Source organism: Canis lupus, chromosome 27 (genome assembly GCF_011100685.1).
Source record: "Canis lupus familiaris isolate Mischka breed German Shepherd chromosome 27, alternate assembly UU_Cfam_GSD_1.0, whole genome shotgun sequence".
Taxonomy (NCBI): Eukaryota; Metazoa; Chordata; class Mammalia; order Carnivora; family Canidae; genus Canis; species Canis lupus.
In genome coordinates, this window is record NC_049248.1 from 44304727 (window position 1) to 44325866 (window position 21140).

The window sequence follows — 21140 nt, forward strand, 5'->3', positions numbered from 1 at the left end:
GAGAATTCACTGTCTGGCTGACATGAGAGCTGGAGCAAAGGAACCGCAGGCCGAGTAGAATCTATTCTCTTGATGAACTGCTAAACCTTATTTTTCCAAGACTGGATCCAAGAGGCCAACTCAGAGGCAAAGAGGATGGATGGGAAGACCTCCTTGGGGTGGAGGCCCCCACTTAAGCAACATTAACACTCTCGGACAGACCTATCACAAGAACCCAGGCAAATGGATAAAGGAGAAGACACGACTATTGAGTATCCTTTATACCCACCACTGAACTTCTGGAAGACCACCATCCACACCTGATTTCTCTCCACTCTTGAACCTCAGCTTATTCTATGACTCCTTGAATGAAAGCCAAACACCCGAATGTGAAATACAGTGCAATTTATTGAGAAAAGAAAGTGCAAAATAATCATCACCAGAGCATCCACAGCTGGGGGAATTAAAGGGGCAGAGGTAAGTCAGGACATGATGCCCAGATGTGGGGAGGGCACCCTGAGAACCAACAGTCCAAGAGAACTTGACCATTCACCTTCTAGCACCCCCCTCCTCAGCGGGGCTGAAACATGCCTGCTTCAGACCATCAACTACCATCATCTCTGAGAGAGAGAGATGGGTCAGGGTGGGAACAGACCAGGCTGGGAAGGCCCATAGTTGTTTGGGCTCACGTACTGCTACCATCTTCAGGAGCCATCATAGGCTCATCTAGAGGCACCACCATCTGGGATTAGCAGTTGGACCTCCCTGGCCTAGGAGAGGTCGTGGGGATGGAGGAGCCAGGAAGAAGTTCAGCCCCTTCTCCAGGGAACTTGAAGAAAAGCAAGGTGGAGGTTGGCATTTTTTGATGCCAGGCAGAGTGGGAAGTGCTGTGGGCAGGCCGAGAGGGATGCAGGTGGGCATGGACGCTTAACCCCAGAGGATCACTTGGAGCAGTGCTGGCTGGAGCTGGTGGTCTGAGAGAAGCGGATGTTGGTGCTGCCTCCACTGCCAGACTTATAGCTGCTGCCTCCTGAGGTCTGGATGCCACCAGAGCTGGAGCCAATTCCACTCTGGCTCACAGAGCTGCTTCCTCCGCTGCTGAGCCTGTTCCCGCTGCTGCCACTCTGGTAGCCCCCGCTGCTGCCGCTCTGGTAGCCCCCGCTGCTGCCGCTCTGGTAGCCCCCGCTGCTGCCGCTCTGGTAGCCTCCACTGCTGCTACCGCGGACTCCTCCGTAGCCTCCACTGCTGCCTCTGCTGGTACTGCCGCCTCTGTAGCCACCGCTGCTGCCACCACTGAACCCTCCACGGCTTCCACCAGAGCCACTGCTTGTGCTGGTGACATTGCTGACCACCGCTGCGGAGAACAGGCACTCAATTTAGGCAAAGACCTGGGTTTGGATGACAACCCTACCCTGCTTGGTTGTGCAAATTTGAGAAAGATGCTCAACTTCCCTGACAAGAGTGAGCCTGGCCTTCTAGTGTCCCCCAAGAACAAGAGCCAGTAGCATCCACAGAAATTTCTGGTTCTCCAACTTAGGGAACTCCCCAAGACCACAGGCATTTTAGCTTTGGCGTTAGAGAGTTTCCCCACTTATGCTAGCAGGGGAGTGTGTGACCATGGCCCGAGACCCTAGCACTGTTTAGTGGCCTGAACTCCTTGCATAGGCCAAGCTTTCCTGCTATAGGTCAGTCAGTGAGGATGTCTCTGGTCACCCGCTTTGCAACCCAGGGAGAACATTTTTGAAGGGAGACTTACAGATGCTCACAGCACTCTGACATTCTCCAGACATCCTAAAAAGGAAGAGAAGAAGATGTGGGTTATTTCCGCCATAAGTCATTAGCCACGGAGCTGAGGGTTCATAACCCTGGGAGCCATGCCCCTATGTGCCCCACTAAGAGTCAAGCCCCCAAAGGAAGAAAGGCTATTCCAAGAGTCTTCATGACCACATCTCCCCAGGAAAAGAGGCTGCTCTGGGGGAGTTAAGATGTTCAGGAGCTTCACCAGCCATCCTGTTTCTCCATCTGTCCATCCTCTTCCCCTTAGTTTCCAGAGAATCTGTTCCGGGCTGACTGCTCAACCCCTAACCCCCAGTTGGTTAGACCCTCAGTGGTTTATATGGGTAAAATGTGAGAAGAGCTGACACCCAACACATGATGAGTCTGAAAATGTCCTGCCCACACAGCCCTTCTTCTTGTGCCTCGTTCTTGTTTATGGAGCAGGCATGTCCACATGCCTGAGCACACATGGAGCATGTCTGTGTACCTTGCCACTGTGTGCCTTACTATCGTCAACCACTCTGTCCTCGTCCCACAATCCCCGACACTTATAGCACCATCATCACTCCCACTCCTTTTCATAGAGACTTATATAAAATCCTTAAGTTTCCTTCTCACACCTGAGTTCTGCTTCCTCCCTCAGATTGGGAACTGCCTGAGGACAGAGACAATGCAGGATGCTTAGAGCAACTAGCCAGTCAGCAGAAGGATCTCTCAACCCTTGATAGTTCTTTGGCATTTGATATCCACTCGCTAAGCCCTTATCTGCTACTTGATACTGTGCTATTTTTTCCAGAGTATGTGTGCATCAGCCCCTTTCCCTATGGACAGCCTCAGGGGTGGAAAGCTGCAGGACTGTCTATACTGTGCTGTCCAATATCCACATAAAGCTAGCTAAATTTATTAAAATTAAATTAAGTATAAAACTAAGTTCTTCAGTTGCGCTCGCCACAAGTCAAGTACTCAAGTGACTAATAGCTACTGTCTTGGACAGCACACAGAACATTTTGTCATCTCAGAAAGTTCCAGTGGACAGCACTATAACTTTTGTCATAACCCCAAAGCACTTTTCCTTACTTATTGCTCCTAAGGAGGATCAACAGACCTATGTAATACAACATCGATGTCCTGGTAAAATGGAGAATTGGACGATCTTGATTGACAAAAAAAAAAAAAAAATGATGGCACTTGAATGCTAAATTCTGTCATTCAGGAGATTCCTTACTCTTTGTCTGAGTTGTCCTCTCCAATCATCTTGCTCTCTTTCTTTATTATCAAAGGTCACTCTAAAATCTTATCTGGAGAATGCTGACCCCACATGCTCTCTCACCTGCACTCTTCGCCCTCCAGCAGCTTCCTGTAGGTGGCTATTTCCACATCCAGCGCCAGCTTCACATTCATCAACTCCTGGTACTCTTTCAGCAGCCGGGCCAGGTCATCCTTGGCCTTCTGCAGGGCGGTCTGCAAGCCCTGGAGCTTGGCATTGGCATCCTTGAGCGCCATCTCCCCACGCTGCTCAGCTTCAGCGATGGCTGCCTGCAGGTTGGCATTCTGGGGCAGGGAGAGGTAGGAGACCGATTAGCATAGTGACCAAGAAACAAACAACTGATCTTTCCTGAAAACTTTCTTCCCCGTTCAGCATCCCTCCATCCCCTACCTTAGAAATTGCAATTGCACATGGCCAGAAAACAGAAGTCCATTTTGCAATTGGTCTATTTATCTTTAGCCCATTGAAATTAACTCACGTCTCATCAAGATAAGAACACTGATTTGCTAGTAAAGGTAGTAGTGGTCTAGTAACTGGCTCTTTTTTGCAAGACTGTTTAAAACTCCCTTGCCTAATTAATCACTTTATTCCAGTGATACAAATTAGCCATTGAGGTTATGTGAAGTACATGATAAATAGTTCGTTGAAGGCAGATTCTACTGAAATTAAGTGTTTAAGGCCATCCCTACAGTTGCAAGATTTGCTGGGAAAGCCAGAATGAGCAACAATATCTCCTTAGGGAGCTTTCCAAGAATCCAATTCCAGAAGGAATCTCTGGGAGAATGGACTCTCCCAGAGACTGCTATCCCACATGTGACACCATGAAAGGACAGAGAAAGCATGTGACAGAGGCAGTTATTGCTTCTCTTTCTCCCCAAGGCCCAGAAGACCCTCAGCATCTCTCCATTAGGTCCAGACCCACCTGCTTCTTAACATTCTCAATCTCAGCCCGCAGCCTCTGGATCATCCTGTTAAGCTCCATGATCTCACTCTTGGTGTTCTTCAGGTCATCCCCATGCCTGCCAGCAGTGGTCTGAAGTTCCCCAAGCTGACAGAAGAGAAACCAATCAACATGGTTTTGCAGTGTTAGAACATTCCTGATGAAGGTCAGCAAGACCTAAACCTAGAGGATGGGGGCAAGGAGAGGGCTCTCACCTTGGTCTGGTACAATGCCTCAGCCTCGGCCTTGCTTCTCTGGGCAATCTCCTCATACTGGGCCTTGACCTCGGCGATGATGCTGTCCAGATCCAGGCAGCGGTTGTTGTCCATGGACAGGACCACAGATGTGTCACTGACATGACTCTGCATCTGAGACAGCTCCTATGGGGAACATGATCATTTTCACCATCCCTTGGCCCCAGAAGATGCTGGGAATGAAGAAGTCCAAGAATCTTCTACCAGCAGATATATCCCAACAATGGAGCCAGGAATGAGATAGTTAGAAAAATAAGCTTGCATTTCAGGCCCCATCCCGCTATAGCCAAAAGGCTGCTAGAAACCATGTTAAAAGAAAAAGTTAATGTGCAAATATAATCAGGTTGTCAGCCTGAGAGTATCAGCCAGTGAGCTCAACTGTGGGGTTTCCATGGGACTGCAGTAGGGAGGAGGAGTCTGAAGGAGCTAGCTATGGTACTGGTTTAGGAGCCAAAAGGAAGGTGTAGAACAAAATGGACAAGACAGAAGGAAAACAAAGAAGACAGAAAGGGACCCTGGCTCTATGGCCCAGGTCTATGCAGGCTGGGAGACCTAAATGAGCATTTCCCTGGCAGGGCATGGTTGAGTTCTAAGCCCTGTTGCTGGTTTGGGGGTGTTCTTCTACTTGACTATCCCCTAAACTCCTACTTGGGAAGCATGTCTGGGAAGATGCAGAAAAGAAGGCTCTGGAGCTTGGCAAACCAAGGAATCAAGGAATCACCATCTCATAGAGGGTCCTCAAGAAGTTCAGTTCATCTGTCAGGCTGTCCACCTTGGCTTGCAGCTCCGTCTTGGTCATGTACGCCGCATCCACATCCTGCAGGGTATAAAGGCAGGAAATCAGAAACCCAAAAGAATGACCCACTGCCCCTCCATCACTCACAGGTCTTTCCTAAGCCTTTGTCCCTCCTCCTTGTCCCTCCCCTGTCCTCCTCCTAATTTCCACTCCTCACTTTCCCTTTTAAAAGAAAATCAAAGCAGTTTTCTTCCCTTTAGTTGCCTTGACCAATTAAACCCTGATGCTTTAACAAAATATAAACCATATTAGCCAGGCATTGGAGTAAGGGTAGAAAATCACATTTATTTAACATGTGACTTTGGGTTTGGGATATTATATTACCAACCTTCTGAATAGAAATGAGGGTATTCTTCTCACTACCTCATCTTTATGATGACTGGTTAAGTAAGCTGCAAGTATTGGATGATTGTTATTATTAATAACATCCAGGGTACACTTGTAGGCTGAAAACCTTGATTAATGCTACACATAAGACCTTTATTATTAGTTCACATTACTAACTGATTAATTAATTGCAGTAACATTGTAAGATGTTTTCCTCATCAACAATGTATTTAGAGCAGCTTCCTTCATTTCCAAAAACATAAGGAGAAACGTAAAATCTATACGCAGCATAGGGTCCCTGGGCCCCAGGGCAGCTGACTCCATGGGGTTAGTGCCCAGAAATAGAGCCTCAACCTGCTCTTCCCAGTTCTCCTACCTTCTTGAGCCCCACAAACTCATTCTCAGCCGCATTCCGCTTGTTAATCTCATCTTCATACCTGGGACAGAGAAAAAAAAAAATGAGGATCCCAAACATGCATGTGGAATCCCCTCACCCAGAGACAAGACAGCTTCATGGGCATGTGACCTAGGCAGTTACACGGAGCTCTGACTGAGTTCAGAAGGTCCTCACATTCATTCCATCTAATGGCTCTGCTGGCGCCATCTTGAAATTCTTGATAATTTTTTAACAAGAGCCTTGCATTTTCATTTTGCACTGAGCCCCCAGGATTATGTAGCCAGTCCTGCTTAGAGGCCTTTCAGAGCTCAGGCCACTGCCTCAACCTTCTCTGCGAAGTCTGGGAACAGGCTGAAGTGTGGGTAGGCAGGGTGGGGGAAGACATCAAGGAAGCTGACTACTTGCCTGGCTCTACAGACATCACAAAGTGCAACGTGTGTATATGAGATCCAGAGAGGTATTTGCTCAGAAGAGGCTTTCTGCCTCTGTTCTGTGTCTCTTCCCATTAATTAGAGCTGCTTCTTACAGGAATTTAGGAAAGAATAAACTCTTGTCTTCCAAATGCATCAAGGTTATGAGACCTCTACTTGTTAATGACTATAATCTCCCACCCAGGGTCTAGATCTCATAAAGATTAAAAAATGGAAATGGTTCCAGGAGGAGAGGTTCCTGGGCAATGTCAATCCGAGTTGCCACTGGATTCCCAGAGCTCACCACAGAGCCTGGCACAGAGCAGGTGCCCATCAGGTTTGTGCAGTTGAACCAGAATGGGGCCTCCCCAGAGCAGGTATGCCCACCACTGTGAGTCCTGAGCCTGGGGATGTCTGGAACTTCCTTCCCACCTCGAGAGGCCCTATTTGCCTCTCATAGACCTCAGAGGGTATCAACTACAACCCCGAACATGCAGGAGACTGATTGAAGCTCCAGAAACAGAGTATTGGGCACATTGAAAGAGTACTAGACCATCTGCCAGGAACCCCTGGGAACTATGGGGACTCAGACTCCTGGGACATGCCTCACACCTACTGATTCAGAATATCTAGGACTGACAAGCTTCCAAGGTGACTCCTATGCACAGTAAGTGTGGAGCGCTCTCCATCCCAAACAGCTTTTAACTCTGGGAGGATTCTCTCATCCATCGAGGCTAGTATAGAAGGGGGTCTGCCTGGATCCTGAGAAATCTGTCATAATCAGCCACTTAGAAGTCTCAGTCCCCACCCTCTCACCCCGTTCCACTCAGTCACACTTCACCCAACAAATCCATCCAAGAGTATTGACTGAAGGTATAGTCTGGAACAGTTAAAATCTTAAATTGGAGTTACTCCTTCCTGCTAATCCCCCGGAAGGGGAAACTCCCCAGTTGGGGCCCTCACTTCTTTTTGAAGTCTTCCACAAGGTCCTGCATATTCTTCAGCTCTCCTTCCAGATTTCCTCTCTCCCCTAGAGCCAAATCCAACTGCCTGCGCAGGAAGCTGATGTAGGATTCAAAGAAAGGCTCCAGGTTGTTGGGTCCTGAGCCAGCTCCTGTGGTCTGCTGCTGGAGCAGCTCCCACTTGGTCTCCAGGACCTTGTTCTGCTGTTCCAGGAACCGCACCTGTGTTAGGTTAGAAAGAAAAGGAGTTAGCCTCTTGAGTTGAGAAAGTGGAATCATGCGTCCCAAAGAGTGGAAATGTGGCAATGAACCTAGTTCAATCTGTAACAGCCTCTGGGTTTTGTTCTGTTTAACTGAGAAGGATGAGAATGCAGACGAGACAGAGCCACAATGTGTTGTTGACTCTATACCCACTATTTTCACTTATTCTAAATCATTTAATCCTCACAACCACCTATAAAAGAGATGTGATTATCCCCTGCGTAGATAAGGAAACAGAGTCTCTAACACATTAAGTTGCCCAAAGTGGCTTGGATACTAAGTGACCACGCTAAGAGTCACCGCCGGCACTGCCCTAGTCTATGGGAATCCTTCAGAACACAAGTATAGAAGGTCAGCGTAAATACAGTTAATTGTAATTATTTTTTAAGTGAAAACTTTACCTTCCTACAGGCAGTGAAAATAGTCAGCAGGATCTAACTTTTCCTAAGTTGTTTCACGTTTTCCCTAGTTGCTTCCCCTTTCAGTTACTCAGCTTATAGCTGACCTGGGTTTAACTTCAAACCCCAGGCTCATTCCCCAAGATCCAGCACACCCTTCCCTGCCCCAGCATAGACAGCTCAAATTAACATCGGCTGGGGCACCTGCGTGGCTCAGTGGTTGAGCATCTGCCTTCGGCTCAGGGTGTGACCCCAGGGTCCTGGGATCGAGTCCCACATCAGCCTCCCCGCAGGGAGCCTGCTTCTCCCTCTGCCTGTGTCTCTGTCTCTCTCTGTGTCTCTCATGAATAAATAAATAAAATCTTTAAAATATATATATCAGCCAATATATATATAATATATATTTTTGATATATGTATAAAATATAAATTTATCAACTACAACATAGCACCATTTGGAAAGTAAGTCAGTTGCCAACACTCATCACTGAGAGGCAGTCCCAAGATTCTTACTAATGCAAGTTTGATTACCAACTGGTTTAGATTGTCAAGAAGCTGCTTTTCAAGAGAAATTGAATGTTCTCTTGAAAACATGGACCCACACTTAGTTTTCCTTAGTCCTATCCCTAGAAGGAAATCAGAAGCTAAAATCCCTTTCTGTTTCATAGCTGGGAAAACAGGGCCTGAAGAGTAAAACAGACATGCCTGCTGTCTGAGGGGCCCAAGACAGAATCAGGACAAGAAGCCAATACCCCCGCCTGTAAGCCTGGCGGATCCCACCGGCATCTCCATGTACCAACCCCATGAGCAGCCCAAACCCTCCACGGCACCTCTGAGCTTTGCCCTCACCTTGTCGATGAAGGAGGCAAACTTGTTGTTGAGGGTCTTGATCTGCTCGCGCTCCTGGGTCTTCACTTGCCCGATCTGGGGGTCGATCTCCACATTGAGGGGCTGCAGGAGGCTCTGGTTGACAGTCACCTCCTGGATTCCCCCGGGGAAGCCACCAGGACCACCAAAGCCACCAGGACCAAAGCCACCAGGGCCACCAAAGCCACCAGGACCAAAGCCTCCGGGCCCACCAAAGCCACGGGGCCCACCAAAGCCACCAGCTCCACCAAAGCCACCAGCACCTCCTCCAAAGCCACCAGCTCCTCCTCCAAAGCCACCAGCTCCTCCAAAGCCACCTCCTATTCCTCTGCCACCACCAAAGCCACCTCCATAGCCGCCCCCAAAGACACTGCCACTGCTGCTACGCCCTCCCCCAAAGCCACCAGCCCGGGAGCCACCAGCCACGCTGATGGAGATGCTCTTGTTGCCACCCAGGCTGTAGAGGCTGCGACTGCCGAAGCCTCCCGCTCCACCCCGGAACCCGCAGGCCCCTCCACTGGCTCCCCCGGAGCGGGCCACACTGCTCATCCTGCTGCTGCCTGAGACCACGGCGGAGCGGCCCGTGAAGCCCTGGCTGCCGCCACCAGATGTCTTGCAGACTTGTCTGTTCATGGTGAGAGAGCTTGGAGGTCAGATAACAATCACTTAGCAAAAGCCGAGGGGGATGAAGGGAGAGGATGGGGACGAAGAGGAGGCTGGCCTTTATATACCAAGGAGCTAGGCTTGGCACAAGGAAAGGCAGGCAATTAGCTGAGAGTCATCTTGGGTTTGGTTTGCCTCGCAGGCAATAAGTTACTTCTAGATTTGCAACACACCTCAAAACTAATCCTCTGGACCAAAATGACTTTGCTTTTTTAGCTTAATCACCCAAACTTGCCACAGTTGACAAAAGACTGGAGCTCTCCTCCCTTCTTCCCTGTGATTTCCTCAGGGGGCTTAGGGAACTCAGACAGCACCTGATCCAGCAGGATGAATTGGGTTTTGACACCAGGGGATTAGGAGGCGCTGAGTTCCATGACACAGGGGTGAGGACCAGACAGCTTCTTCCATGTGAGCTGGGTCCCTCCCTGCAATGCCAGAGTGCCACGGCCCGGTAACATGTCATCTGTGCCCACCTTTTGAGAAAAATGTCCAGAGGAGGGCTTGGGGTGGGGGAAGACGGGAGCAGAGACCCACTCTGGCAGCACCTCAGCCAAAGGCTCCATTGGAGCCAGCGCGTCATTGGAGCTGAGCAGCGCTGCTCATAGGAAACAAAATGAGATACAATGTCTGACCCAGGGAAAAGTGAGGGTCATACAAGAAACAAACAAGTATGAGGCTTGGGAAGTGAGAAGGGGCAGGTACAAGACAGGAGTCTCGGACCAAGCCCCCACATCACCATCCTTGACCCACAGCAGGCGATTTCTGGATCCAGAAGCAAGAGAGGATGGAATGTGGGGACCCTCAGTTGGCTGGTGGACTAAGCTGAAAGATCTCATTCATCTCAGGATAAGGATGTGTACTGTGTCAGATCTGATGGCCTTAGGATCTCCTACCCCCTCCACCACCTGGCCTGGGTTAGATACCCTACCCTGTCTGCCCACCACACCCTGTACTCTTCCCACTATGTCTTAAAGTAAACTTATATGTTTACTTGTCCGCACCCTTGTAGGCCCTCAGCTCATCAAGGGAAGGGACTGAGTCCTACTCATTCTGAATTGCAAGCTGCTTGCATAGGGTAAGCACACCACTGACATGTGTTAACTGACCATAACCAGTGTCTAAGAATATAAATATCTAGACCCAGGTCTCACCTGAGTCTTACGGAATGAAAATCTTCAGAGAAAAGGCTTGAGTGCCTATATTTTTAACAAGCCCTTCAAGTAATCCTTATGATCAGGGAAGTTTGGGAAGCCCTAGTTTAGGCTATGGGTGTCCAGTCTGGGCCCAGGAGTTAGGGGGAGGGAGGATGGAGGACCCTTGGTGGTGGAGTGGGTCCGCTGACACACTGCTGTTCTAACTTCTGACAGCTCAACTATCCCCCATCCCCATGCCAACCGCGTCCACACCCAACCACTCCACACATGGCAAGAATATGTTCTCAGGTCGTTATCCATATTCAAGTCTCTACAAATATGACAGAGCAGGAGGAGGTGATTCTAGACTCCTCAAGAGATAGGTGGTTGAGGGGCCCCTGGGTGGCTTAGCAGTTGAACATCTGCCTTCGGCCCAGGATCGGGTCCCACATCGGGCTCCCTGCAGGGAGCCTGCTTCTCCCTCTGCCTGTGTCTCTGTCTCTGTCTGTCTGTCTCTCTGTCTCTCTCTTCCTGTCTTTCATGAATAAATAAATAAAATCTTAAAAAAAGAGAGAGAGATAGGTGGTTGATACATCTCCAGAATTCCAATCAAATCAGCAGCGAGCACTCTGTGGGGTGGTTTCCAGACAAGGGATTCTAGGGCAGAGGATAGGTCTGAAGATCCTGAAGTCAAGCAACTTTAACTATTCTACAGCTAATTCTTAATTTTCTGCTCTGCAAGTTTGTCTAGAGCCAGTCTGCCTGGTTTTAATCCCAGCTTCACCACTCACTAGCTCTTTGACCTTGGACAAGTTAACTTAGCTTTTATGTGCCTTGGTTTCTGCGACTTTAAAATGGGTATTATAATAGCAGGTACTTCATGGGCCGTTATGAGCATTATGTTAAATAAATATAAAATGTGTATTGTGGTTTGGGGCACCTAGTAGGACACCGTACACTGAGCTATCATTGCTAGTACTCTATTGCAAGTACTCTAGTACGTGGCGGAAGGAAATAACTTGTTTAGCCTTGGCTGTTCTCAAAACAACTTTGCACATCTGAGCAACCCACCAAAGAGTGAGGAGCAAAAGAAAGCTGAGTGAGGCTGGAAAGTAAGAAACCCAAGCTGGCATAGTAGAGAGCAGGACCTGTGCTGGGAGGGACTTGGGTTGGTGACCCTGGGCTTTGATTTAACACACTAAGTCTGTGTTCTAATCTGTCAAATCCTTCTCTACCTGGTGGTTTTGTAGTGAGACTCACAGGCTATGACATAAGTGAAAGTCCCTTGAAAATTACAAAATGCCACACAAGAGTAAGGTCATTGAGGTCTAACAGGAAGCCTGTCATCAGGAACTTGAGAAGACCCGGTTCAAATCCCTTGTCTACCTTGTGCTAATTAGTGACCTTGGACAAGGTACTTGCTTTCTCTGAGCCCCTCTTTCTTTATTTGTAAAATGAGGATTCTATCCTACTTGAAAGATTGTTTTGGGATTTAAACAGGGTCCAGGAAAAAAAATGCTTGGATTTTTTAAATCAACACTATCTATGCGTAGACAATCCATGAAGGGGATCTGAGCTGGGTTCTTGAGACATTTACTCCACCCATCAACTGAATGCCAGTCCCCCTTTGTGAGGTCTTTATTCACATTCTTTGCAGTTCTCCTAAAAGCTGATCAAATGCCTCCCTGGGAAGAAAGCTGAGCCAGGCTCGCTCCAGGTGAGAGCCCAAAGCAAACAAGAACAGACATCCGTGTCTCTGATTCCCTTCCCCTCCCGTGGCTCCTTTGCTGAGGCAGCAGATGGCAGTTTCCTGAGTGTGGTTCATCTCTGCCACCCTGGCATATGCTGCAGCGGAGGGATAGAGAGAGGCAATGGGCAGGTCACAAAAGCACAGGTTTGGGTTGGGTTGCCCATCCCACATCTCCTGAGCCTGCCAAAGCATCACCCTATTTAGCCTGTTGAGATTGTTTTCTCAGCAGTTGACTGAAGCTTCTAGAAATAACCAGACTTAGCATCCTCGGCAATATTTCTCTTATTCACTGCAGGATCTTTGAGAGCAGTGGCGTCTAAATGGGCTGCCTGCTGCCAGCAGTCTGAGTTCTTCTAATCCCTCACCTGCCAGAAGCTTCCATGTAAAGGTTGCCAAGTGGCTAAGTGCTCTGGATCCTTATTTCCTCACCCATAAATTAGGAGAAATTGTTACCAACCAGAGTTATTCCCTCTAGCCAAATTGTTCTCTGATATTCAACTGCAGTGAGAATGCTTCGGAGTTGCCCATAATATAATTGGGGGTGGAGGAATGACTTGTGAGACAGCAGTCACGACCTCTCCGTCAAAGTGAGAAGACATCCTTCTCTACCTGTGAGCCGAGGATGAAGGGGTGATAGTTACATGCCCTGTATACATGCGGATTCACAGATCCAATTTTCAAGATGATCATTAATTTGTCCTCCAAAGAAAGAAAAATGAATAGTCGTTCTAGATATGCTACTCCTGGACTAAGAATCATCATGTTCCACTCTCTACTATATTGAAATAAAAGCTTATATTGGACATTACACAGTGTATGAACCGTCATTCAGGTAACATCTTCTTTCATTTAGATAACACTTTTTTTTTAATAGGTGATGGCAATAAAGGAGGGTACTTATTGTGATGAGCACCGGATGTTGTATGTAAGTTTTGAACCACTACATTGTACACCAGAATCTAATATGACCCTCTATATCAACCACCTGGAATTAAAATAAAAACTTTTTGAAAATAAAATTAAAATATCACTACTGAAATAACTTTAACCAATGAACAGTAAAAATATATTACCATAGAGAGCTAGCTCCCTTTATAGCCAATGTGCTTTTTGGGTTTGTTTGTTTGTTTGTTTGTTTGTTTGTTTGTTTGTTTTATTCATGAGAGACACAGAGAGAGGCAGAGACACAGGCAGAGGGAGAAGCAGGCTCCATGCAGGGAGCCCGACGTGGGACTCGATCCCGGGACCCCAGGATCATGCCCTGAACTGAAGGTAGACGCTCAACCACTGAGCACTGAGCACCAGGCGTCCCTATAGCTAATGTTTGATAAAGAAGAACAAATCTGTTGAATGACTATATTGTAAACCAGAAGCTAATATAACACTGTATGTTAACTATACTGGAATTAAAATTTTAAACTTTAAAAAAAAGAAGAAGAACAAATCTAAGTATGGGTAAATCTTGGTGTTACTAAATCTTAGTTACTAGCAATCATAACTCATTCTAGTTCTGATCATCTCTCCAGACTTGATTATACTCTTCAACTCACCCCTAAATCCTTACCTCATACTAGATTCTCTCCCAGGGCTTATCTGGGGCAAAATTCTATCCTCCAAGATAGATTTGATTTAAAAAAAAAATATCAGAAAGGGAGACAGAACGTAAAGACTGCTAACTCTGGGAAACGAACTAGGGGTGGTAGAAGGGGAGGAGGGCAGGGGGTGGGAGTGAATGGGTGACGGGCACTGGGGATTATTCTGTATGTTAGTAAATTGAACACCAATAAAAAATAAATTAAAAAAAAATAAGTTCTGTGGCCAAATAAATTCGGAAAATGAAAATCCTATAGCTTTTTCTTGGGGTTTTAATAAAGCACATTTACACTTTTAAAGCCCTGAGAAGTCATATAGGAAAAATAATCTAATTTTACTTAGAGTTTCCTAAACAAACCTAATAACAAAACCTTTCTATCTTAACCACTATCAATATACATTTAGAGAAACACTAGTCCAGATATGCATCCAGAATGAATGAGAACATGCCAATAGGGCAGCCAGGGAGTTAAGGCATACAGTCAAAGAGACTTGCCTCATCCCCGGAGAGAAAGCACTTGCTCCATGCGTGAGAGAGGAAGTCGAGAACAGAATAAAGCCTGCGGGTTGATGAAATCAGGAGAAGAGCTCTGGGATTTTGGAAAATGGAGCAGGTCCCTGAAGACAAATTTTCCCGTCAATGCAGATTTCTCACCAGCTCATGCTGAGTCTTTCTGAAAGCCATTGGTCTTCCCTCAGGAAGCACCATGTGGAAGGGGCCTCCTCCTTTTCATTGACATGCTGAATTTTCTGGACCTAAATGATAGCACTTCTCTCTTTCCTTGCAGGTGGTGGGGTGGAAAACATGGAGGCCTTGAGTTAGGCATCTGTTCAAACCCCAGCCTCACCACTTTCCAGTTCCAAGGCCTCAGGGCACCTGGGTGGCTCAGTTGGTTGAGTGTCTGTCTTCAGCTCTCAGGTCATGATCCCAGGGTCTGGGATGGAGTCCCACATTGGGCTCCCCGCTCAGCAGGGAGTCTGCTCCTCCCTCTGCCCCTCACTCCACTCATGCTCGCTCTCTCTCTCCACTCTCTCTCTCCCCAATAAATACATAAAATCTTTAAAAAGGCGGGGGGGGGGAGCCTCCAGTGAGTCACTTTACTCTCTGCCCTCAGTTTTCTGTTAGCATAACCACGTCATTGGGTTGCTGTGAAGACTATAGGAAGCAGCATTGGAAGTGCCTACACAAGGCAAGTAGTCAGCATATGGCAGCCCCTGTGATGATGATGTTGGTGTACAGAGCCCTCCTAGAAGTTACCAGTTTAGAAGCTGAAAAGAGGGAGGAATGCTAAGGGGTAGGTAGCCCAGTTTAAACTCAATGAAGCACTGAGGTCTGATAATTTTGCATCAGATTGCAAGGAATCACGGCATGGGCATGGCAAGTTCCATAAAAGCCAGTCTTCCACACCTGGCCAAGCCAGTTTCCCAACAGGGGCTCATCAATAATGCAGTCCATCAGTCGATAAATATTTGAGCTACTGCATATTTCCCAGAATTGTGCGGACTACGATTTAGTGACAATATTTTATTTCCTCTTTTAAATCTTTGCTCCTTTCACCTATCTGTAAAAAGAATACACAAATGGCTAATGTTGAGTGAGTGCCTGCTGCACACCAGGCACTGAATTAAGCTATTTACATGTATCATTTCTAATGGTCATAAAAATGCTGCAAGGTCAGAACGTTCACTCACATTTTACAGATAAGGCCACAAGCTTAGTGAGGTTAATTAATTTGCCCCAAATCAATCAGCTGACTGATCCAGGATTTCAGTTAGCCTACCCAAAGCCTATTGTGGATTCATGTGGACTCCAGCAAGTCAAATCACACGACCCAGAGTGAAAAGTCCACTTGGACATTTAAAGAGCCCACCACAGAATGCGATGGCCAATCATGCCTGGAAGCATCCACTTGTATGAATGAAAATAGTTTTAAACCTTACGAATTCCTCTTTGGCATCAAAGAGAAAGACCCATCATCATCAAGGTGTTTGCCCCGGTTGATCTCTGGCTTCTCTACTGGAGATCAGAACTCTCTAGAATTGCAGGTGGACCTGCCCCCTCTCCCAGGGCCTGGGAACCCTGGAAAAGCCTATCCTGCTAACACAGGAACTTCAGGTTTGGAGCTTCTGGCTCCTCAAGACTCCGGAGAGTTGTTAGCAGCACACTCCAGAGCTAGTACAGGCGAGGGCATCCCACGGGCGACCAAATCAGTGGGCCCTATTCGGCCATAGAGCCCAGTGGTTACCAGTGTGGGCTTTGGATCTGAGGCCCAGGTCTGCCACTGCCATTGCTGATGCCAGGTGTATTACCCTGCCTCTCGAGTCCCAGTTTCCTCATCTAGAAAATGAGGATAATTATCACCTGCCTCCTCTGATGAGGATTAAAGGAAATGACACGTGCAAATTGCCCGGTGTATGTCTTGCATCAGTAAGTGCTGAACAACAGTGAGCTGTTTAATCGCGTGGTTTATGTGAAATATGTCAGGATGGCGATTGCATTTAAGAGCCCACCCTACCCTTTTCCAGCACCTCATTAGCTCAGTAAAATTCACAGTGTCACAGAGGAGACAGTGTGAGCACTGAGAGTCACAAAGACAAAGAAGGTGCATCCGTCCTTCCATTCTTCCTTCCATCCGTCCTTCCATTCTTCACTGAAGAACAGTGAAATTAGTCATTTTAATATAAAATGGCAAGTGAGAGAAAGGGGTTAACAGGTCTGGCAGGAGCCCAGCAGACCTCAGAGCCATGTGGCAGTCCAGGAAAGCCTGCAGGAGGCAGTACCTAAGTGATCTTCAGTGGTAAGTAAGAGCCAGTCAAGGGACACCTGGGTGGTTCAGCCAGGTAAGTCTGCCTTCAGCTCAGGTCGTGATCCCAGGGTCGATGGGATGGAGCCCTGCATTGGGCTCCCTGCTCAGCAGGGAGTCTGCTTCTCCCTCTGCCCCTCACTCCACTCATGTGCTCTCTCTCTCATTCTCTCTCTCCCAAATAACTAAATAAAATATTTTTTAAAAAAAGAGGGAGAGAGAGAGAGCTAGTCAAGGAACTGAAGATAGGATGAGTATTCCCAAAAAAGGGAACAAACAGACTGTCAAAGGCACAGAGGTCTAAAACAGTGAGGTTTATTCCAGAACTGCAAGACTTCACAGGTCATTGGCACAGGTCTTGCAAATACCCATGTAAGGCCCCACTGCTTGCCTTGCTTCTTCTCCCTGTCTTTGTCCAGAGTAGAAGGGCATTTCCATTTTAAAACAAACACCTAAGAATGTCTTCCTCTGGGATCCCTGGGTGGCGCAGCAGTTTGGCGCCTGCCTTTGGCCCAGGGCGCGATCCTGGAGACCCGGGATCGAATCCCACGTCGGGCTCCCGGTGCATGGAGCCTGCTTCTCCCTCTGCCTGTGTCTCTGACTCTCTCTCTCTCTCTCTCTCTGTGACTATCATAAATAAATAAAAATTTAAAAAAATAAAATCTTTAAAAAAAAAAAAAAAAGAATGTCTTCCTCCCTCAAAGTCAGGATGGTCTCTATTCAGCTCACATCTAACCAAGACCAGTATGGCCAAGGATCCTTTCCTAAGGAGACGGGTGAATGAGATGACCCCTTGCTTGGGTGCAGAGTTTCTCAACAGCAGCCCTATTGACCCTTACGGCTGGATAATTCGTTGTCGGGGGTCTGCCCTGTGCATGGTAGGATGCTAAGCAGCAACCAGTCCTCTACCCTCTAGGTGCCCGTAGCACTCCTCCAGTTGCAACAACCAAAAATGTCAGCAGACATTGCCATGTGTTCTCTGGTAGGGGAGGGGAGATTGCCCCCAATGAAAACCACTGCTTTACTGCCATCTAGAACCATCCTTTCCCGCTCCCATCTTTTCTAGAACTTGATGTCACCATGGATTCTAAGGATATCAGATTGCTCCCACAACACCCCCATCAGTGATTTCCTAAGAGAACCAACTGGCCTTCAGCCTGGGCTGGAAGTATTGGTGGTGATTAGCTTGATTTTAGACCACAAAAGATATGTGCATTGTACAGTTCACATCCCAGAAGATCTCATGAGAGATATAGATAAAATATGTGAAAAGATATTTTCAACTCAAGTGAGATTTTCTCAGTCTTCCCAAGATTGTTGCAGGATGTCTATATTTCCAGCCTTAATGCACAGGTGCCAGGCTGCTGAGAAGACAGAGAAGGGGCAGCCCAAATCCCAACCTGTGAGATTTCTGATGGTTGCCTAACAAACCCCACCCAGCTGTAGGCAAAACAGAGCAGAGTCACACGAGAGTTTCCTACAAATTACCCAGAACTTTCTATGCAAATCCTGATCATCAGCAGTCTGGATTATCCAGAAGCAGATTCTTGTGGGGTAAACAATCCCCAGGTTCTCTTAGCTGAGCCTTTTGTGGCCGTGTCCCCATTACTGCTAATACTTGCTCTGGCCCGTAGCCTACATCCCAGAAGGAGAAAAAATGAAGAAACCTGAAATCTAAAAACCCATCTTGGTGTCCTTAACATCCAGGAATGTGTGAACCAGTGAGTCAATAAGCTCTTAGAACAGGAAGGGGCTGTTTGCAGCATTCTTCCCAGGTGGAGGGTGGGGAGGCAGTAAGCAGAGAGGAATGGATGGGGACGGGAGTAGGGTGAGGGATAGCAGTTGGGTCCCTGCGTCATCACAGGAGGATGCACCCCTCCACACCTAAGGAGTAAACAAAGAGGAATGAAACAAAGCAGAGAGAGCAGAAGAAATATTCAACCACTGACCAATGGCCCCAAATCCCAGTTTAGGGCATTCAAGTCAGCATTATTCAACCATCTCAGAGAGTTTCCTTTTGGGCAAACAAACATGCCTCAGAGGACAGGAAAAGAATGGACAACACAGCACTAACTGGCTCCTTCCTCAACGAATAAAAATATCTAGTCAAGTGCAAAAAAGCAACCCCAAGCCCAAAGACTTAGGAGCGCCTGAAAAATCACCATGGGATTTCACACAGAAATTCTGTAAAAGCTGAAGCAAAGAAAGAAAAGAAGAGCACTCGGAATCAGGCCAAGTTCCCTGGAAGTGTTTTCATCCCAGATCAGAAATGATCAGGGCTGGATGGAGAGTATCCAGCCAAGTATGGAGTTAACTCCTTCGGTCTCAGGTCTCAGCCCCAAATTCACTGACTTGGTCATTCCTCTGGGACAATGAAGCCTCCAAGAAATCGCCCTCTACATGGTGCCCTTCTTCCTCAGCCAGCCTACCCCTCTGGGTACTTCTCTCCTTTAGAAGCTGCATAGATTCCCCTCTGCCACCTGAAGACTACTTAGGTAGTGGGATCTCCTGTAAGCCACCCCACCCCGCCCAGGATGCACAGGGGGCAGTGGGTATAGACTAGAGTCCAGGGAGAACAGCAAAGAAAAGAGGCCACCGGCTGAAAGTCAACTTTGAGACCCATGAACAGTGTCCCCGGAAAGGCTGGCCCTGTTCTGAGCTTCCCTCGGAGCCCATTTAGAAACCCCTTGACCTCTTAGGGGTAGGCATTCTAGAAAACCTGGACCAGGCTCTACTGCCTGGCTGACTGTTCTCTTCTCCCTGTCTCCAGATGCTGGAGCTCAGCCTGGGCCCTCTTCTCTTCCCTCCACCTAAGAGAGCGCACCGGTTCCTGGGCTCCAGAAACTACCCTAAATGTCCTTATGCAGACGACGTCCAACTGGAGTCTCCAGTCCTGACATGTGTCCCTTTGAAACCACATTCACCACTCCAGCTGTGGGCCACATGTCTATCTCGGGAGCAGCTCAAACTTGCCTAAAGCCGAGCTCCTGAAGGACCTCCTCAGACCCATCCAACCTTCCATCCCTCCCCTCCCCTCCCTCGGCTGACGGCACCAGCACCACCCAGCTGCTCCCGCTGGCAAACCGGGCAGCACAGCCACATCTTCCTTCTCCTTTGCCCACCCCGCATCCGATCTGCTCACAACTCCTGCCATTTCTCCACGTCAGCCCCCAGGTTCTCCTCTTCATACACTTATCACAGCTTGAAGTGTTTTTATCTGTTCGCTTGCTTCCTTTGTTGTTGTCGTACTCCCTTACTACAACGATGGCGGGACATCTTATTTTTGCTCACCGACGTATCTCCAACATTCACTGCACTGCATTCAGCAGTGCCCAAGAGTTAACTTAATGAATTTTGGTTGAAGGAAGGAATTCATGAACAATGACTTTGTCCAGGGGGAAGCAGCTGTCCCGTCACTGGCCTGGCACCTTCCCACCCGGCCAACCATCTGAACTGGGGCAGGCATTGAGTCTCACTCGTCTAGTCTTGTCCACGAAGGGATGCCGGCTGCTTCCTGCCCAAAGTTGAAGCAATAACTACCAAATCTCCCCTTCTTCGAAGAGTCTTCCTGGGAAATCAGATAGAATTGGCCCTGGATCGCTCTGCTAAGTGAGAACATGGCATCCCCATATGAACCTCAAGCCCCAGTTTCTGTTTTTCTTTAATTATCATTTCTCTTCTCTGAAAGAAATTCAGCTTTGGCCTAGGATGGCAATATTGCTTCCTTGGCTCAGCTGGGCTAAATGTTTCTACTCCATTGCCTACGTGTTCTCTGGGTGCCCAGGCATCTGGCCACGTCAGGAGGGCAGCAACTGTAGCCTCAGAGACATTGTGGGACAGGGGCAGGAGCTCCAGACTCGGGATACTTGGGTGCACTCCCTGCTCAGACCCTCAGAGGCTCTAGGACCCCAAGCAGACCACCGCACCTCTCTGAGCCTCAGTCTCCTCCTTTGCAAATAAAGCTCTTGGACTCCTTGACCCTGAGTTTCTTTCAGCCATGACCTTCCAGACAGCACTACCATGGCCAACTAATACTTTATCAGGGCTTCCTGGGGCTAGAAACTTCCATGACTGGCACACAACCTGAGGACCCGGAGTGCATGCATACAGATGTAGGATATTTTCTGAGGGGTGTCAAGAGTTTTTTACCCAGAAGGAGGCCTCTGTGGGAAATGCTGGGTTAAAGACAGCTAACAGGTAGTCTTTGCTACAAGACTTCTCAGAACCTCTAATATGTGCTCCAAAGAGGAAAGATTTAATGGACACGGAATGCTTTTCTGCAGGGCACCCCCAGCAGGCTGGGGTTTGTGGTCAGACTTTGAGATGGGTGGCTCTTGGAAGATCCCTGCCTGGTCCTGGGGCTCTAGTAGCTCACCCCTTCCCAGGTGCAGCCTGATGGGGGGAAGGCTTCCAGGATGTCAGCTGGAGTAGGGACTAGTGCCAAGGAAAGAAATCCTGTGACCCCAAGCCCCCCACCCACCCAACGGCCTCTTAGAGAGAAGGCAAGGGGGAGATAGTAGTCCTCAAGGTTCCACCTTCCTCTCTAAGAACTGCGAGGCCACAC

General features: G+C 48.0%; 1 protein-coding gene across 1 annotated transcript; it reads right to left on the minus strand.

Annotated features, from left to right (window-relative positions):
- Positions 1–920: 920 nt before the first annotated feature.
- On the minus strand, positions 921–9266 carry KRT76 (keratin 76). Its single transcript, NM_001346020.1, is given in 9 exon segments — positions 921–1333; positions 1736–1770; positions 3086–3306; positions 3945–4070; positions 4178–4324; positions 4938–5033; positions 5716–5776; positions 7110–7330; positions 8616–9266. Coding segments are annotated over 9 exon segments (1971 nt in total).
- Positions 9267–21140: the final 11874 nt, after the last annotated feature.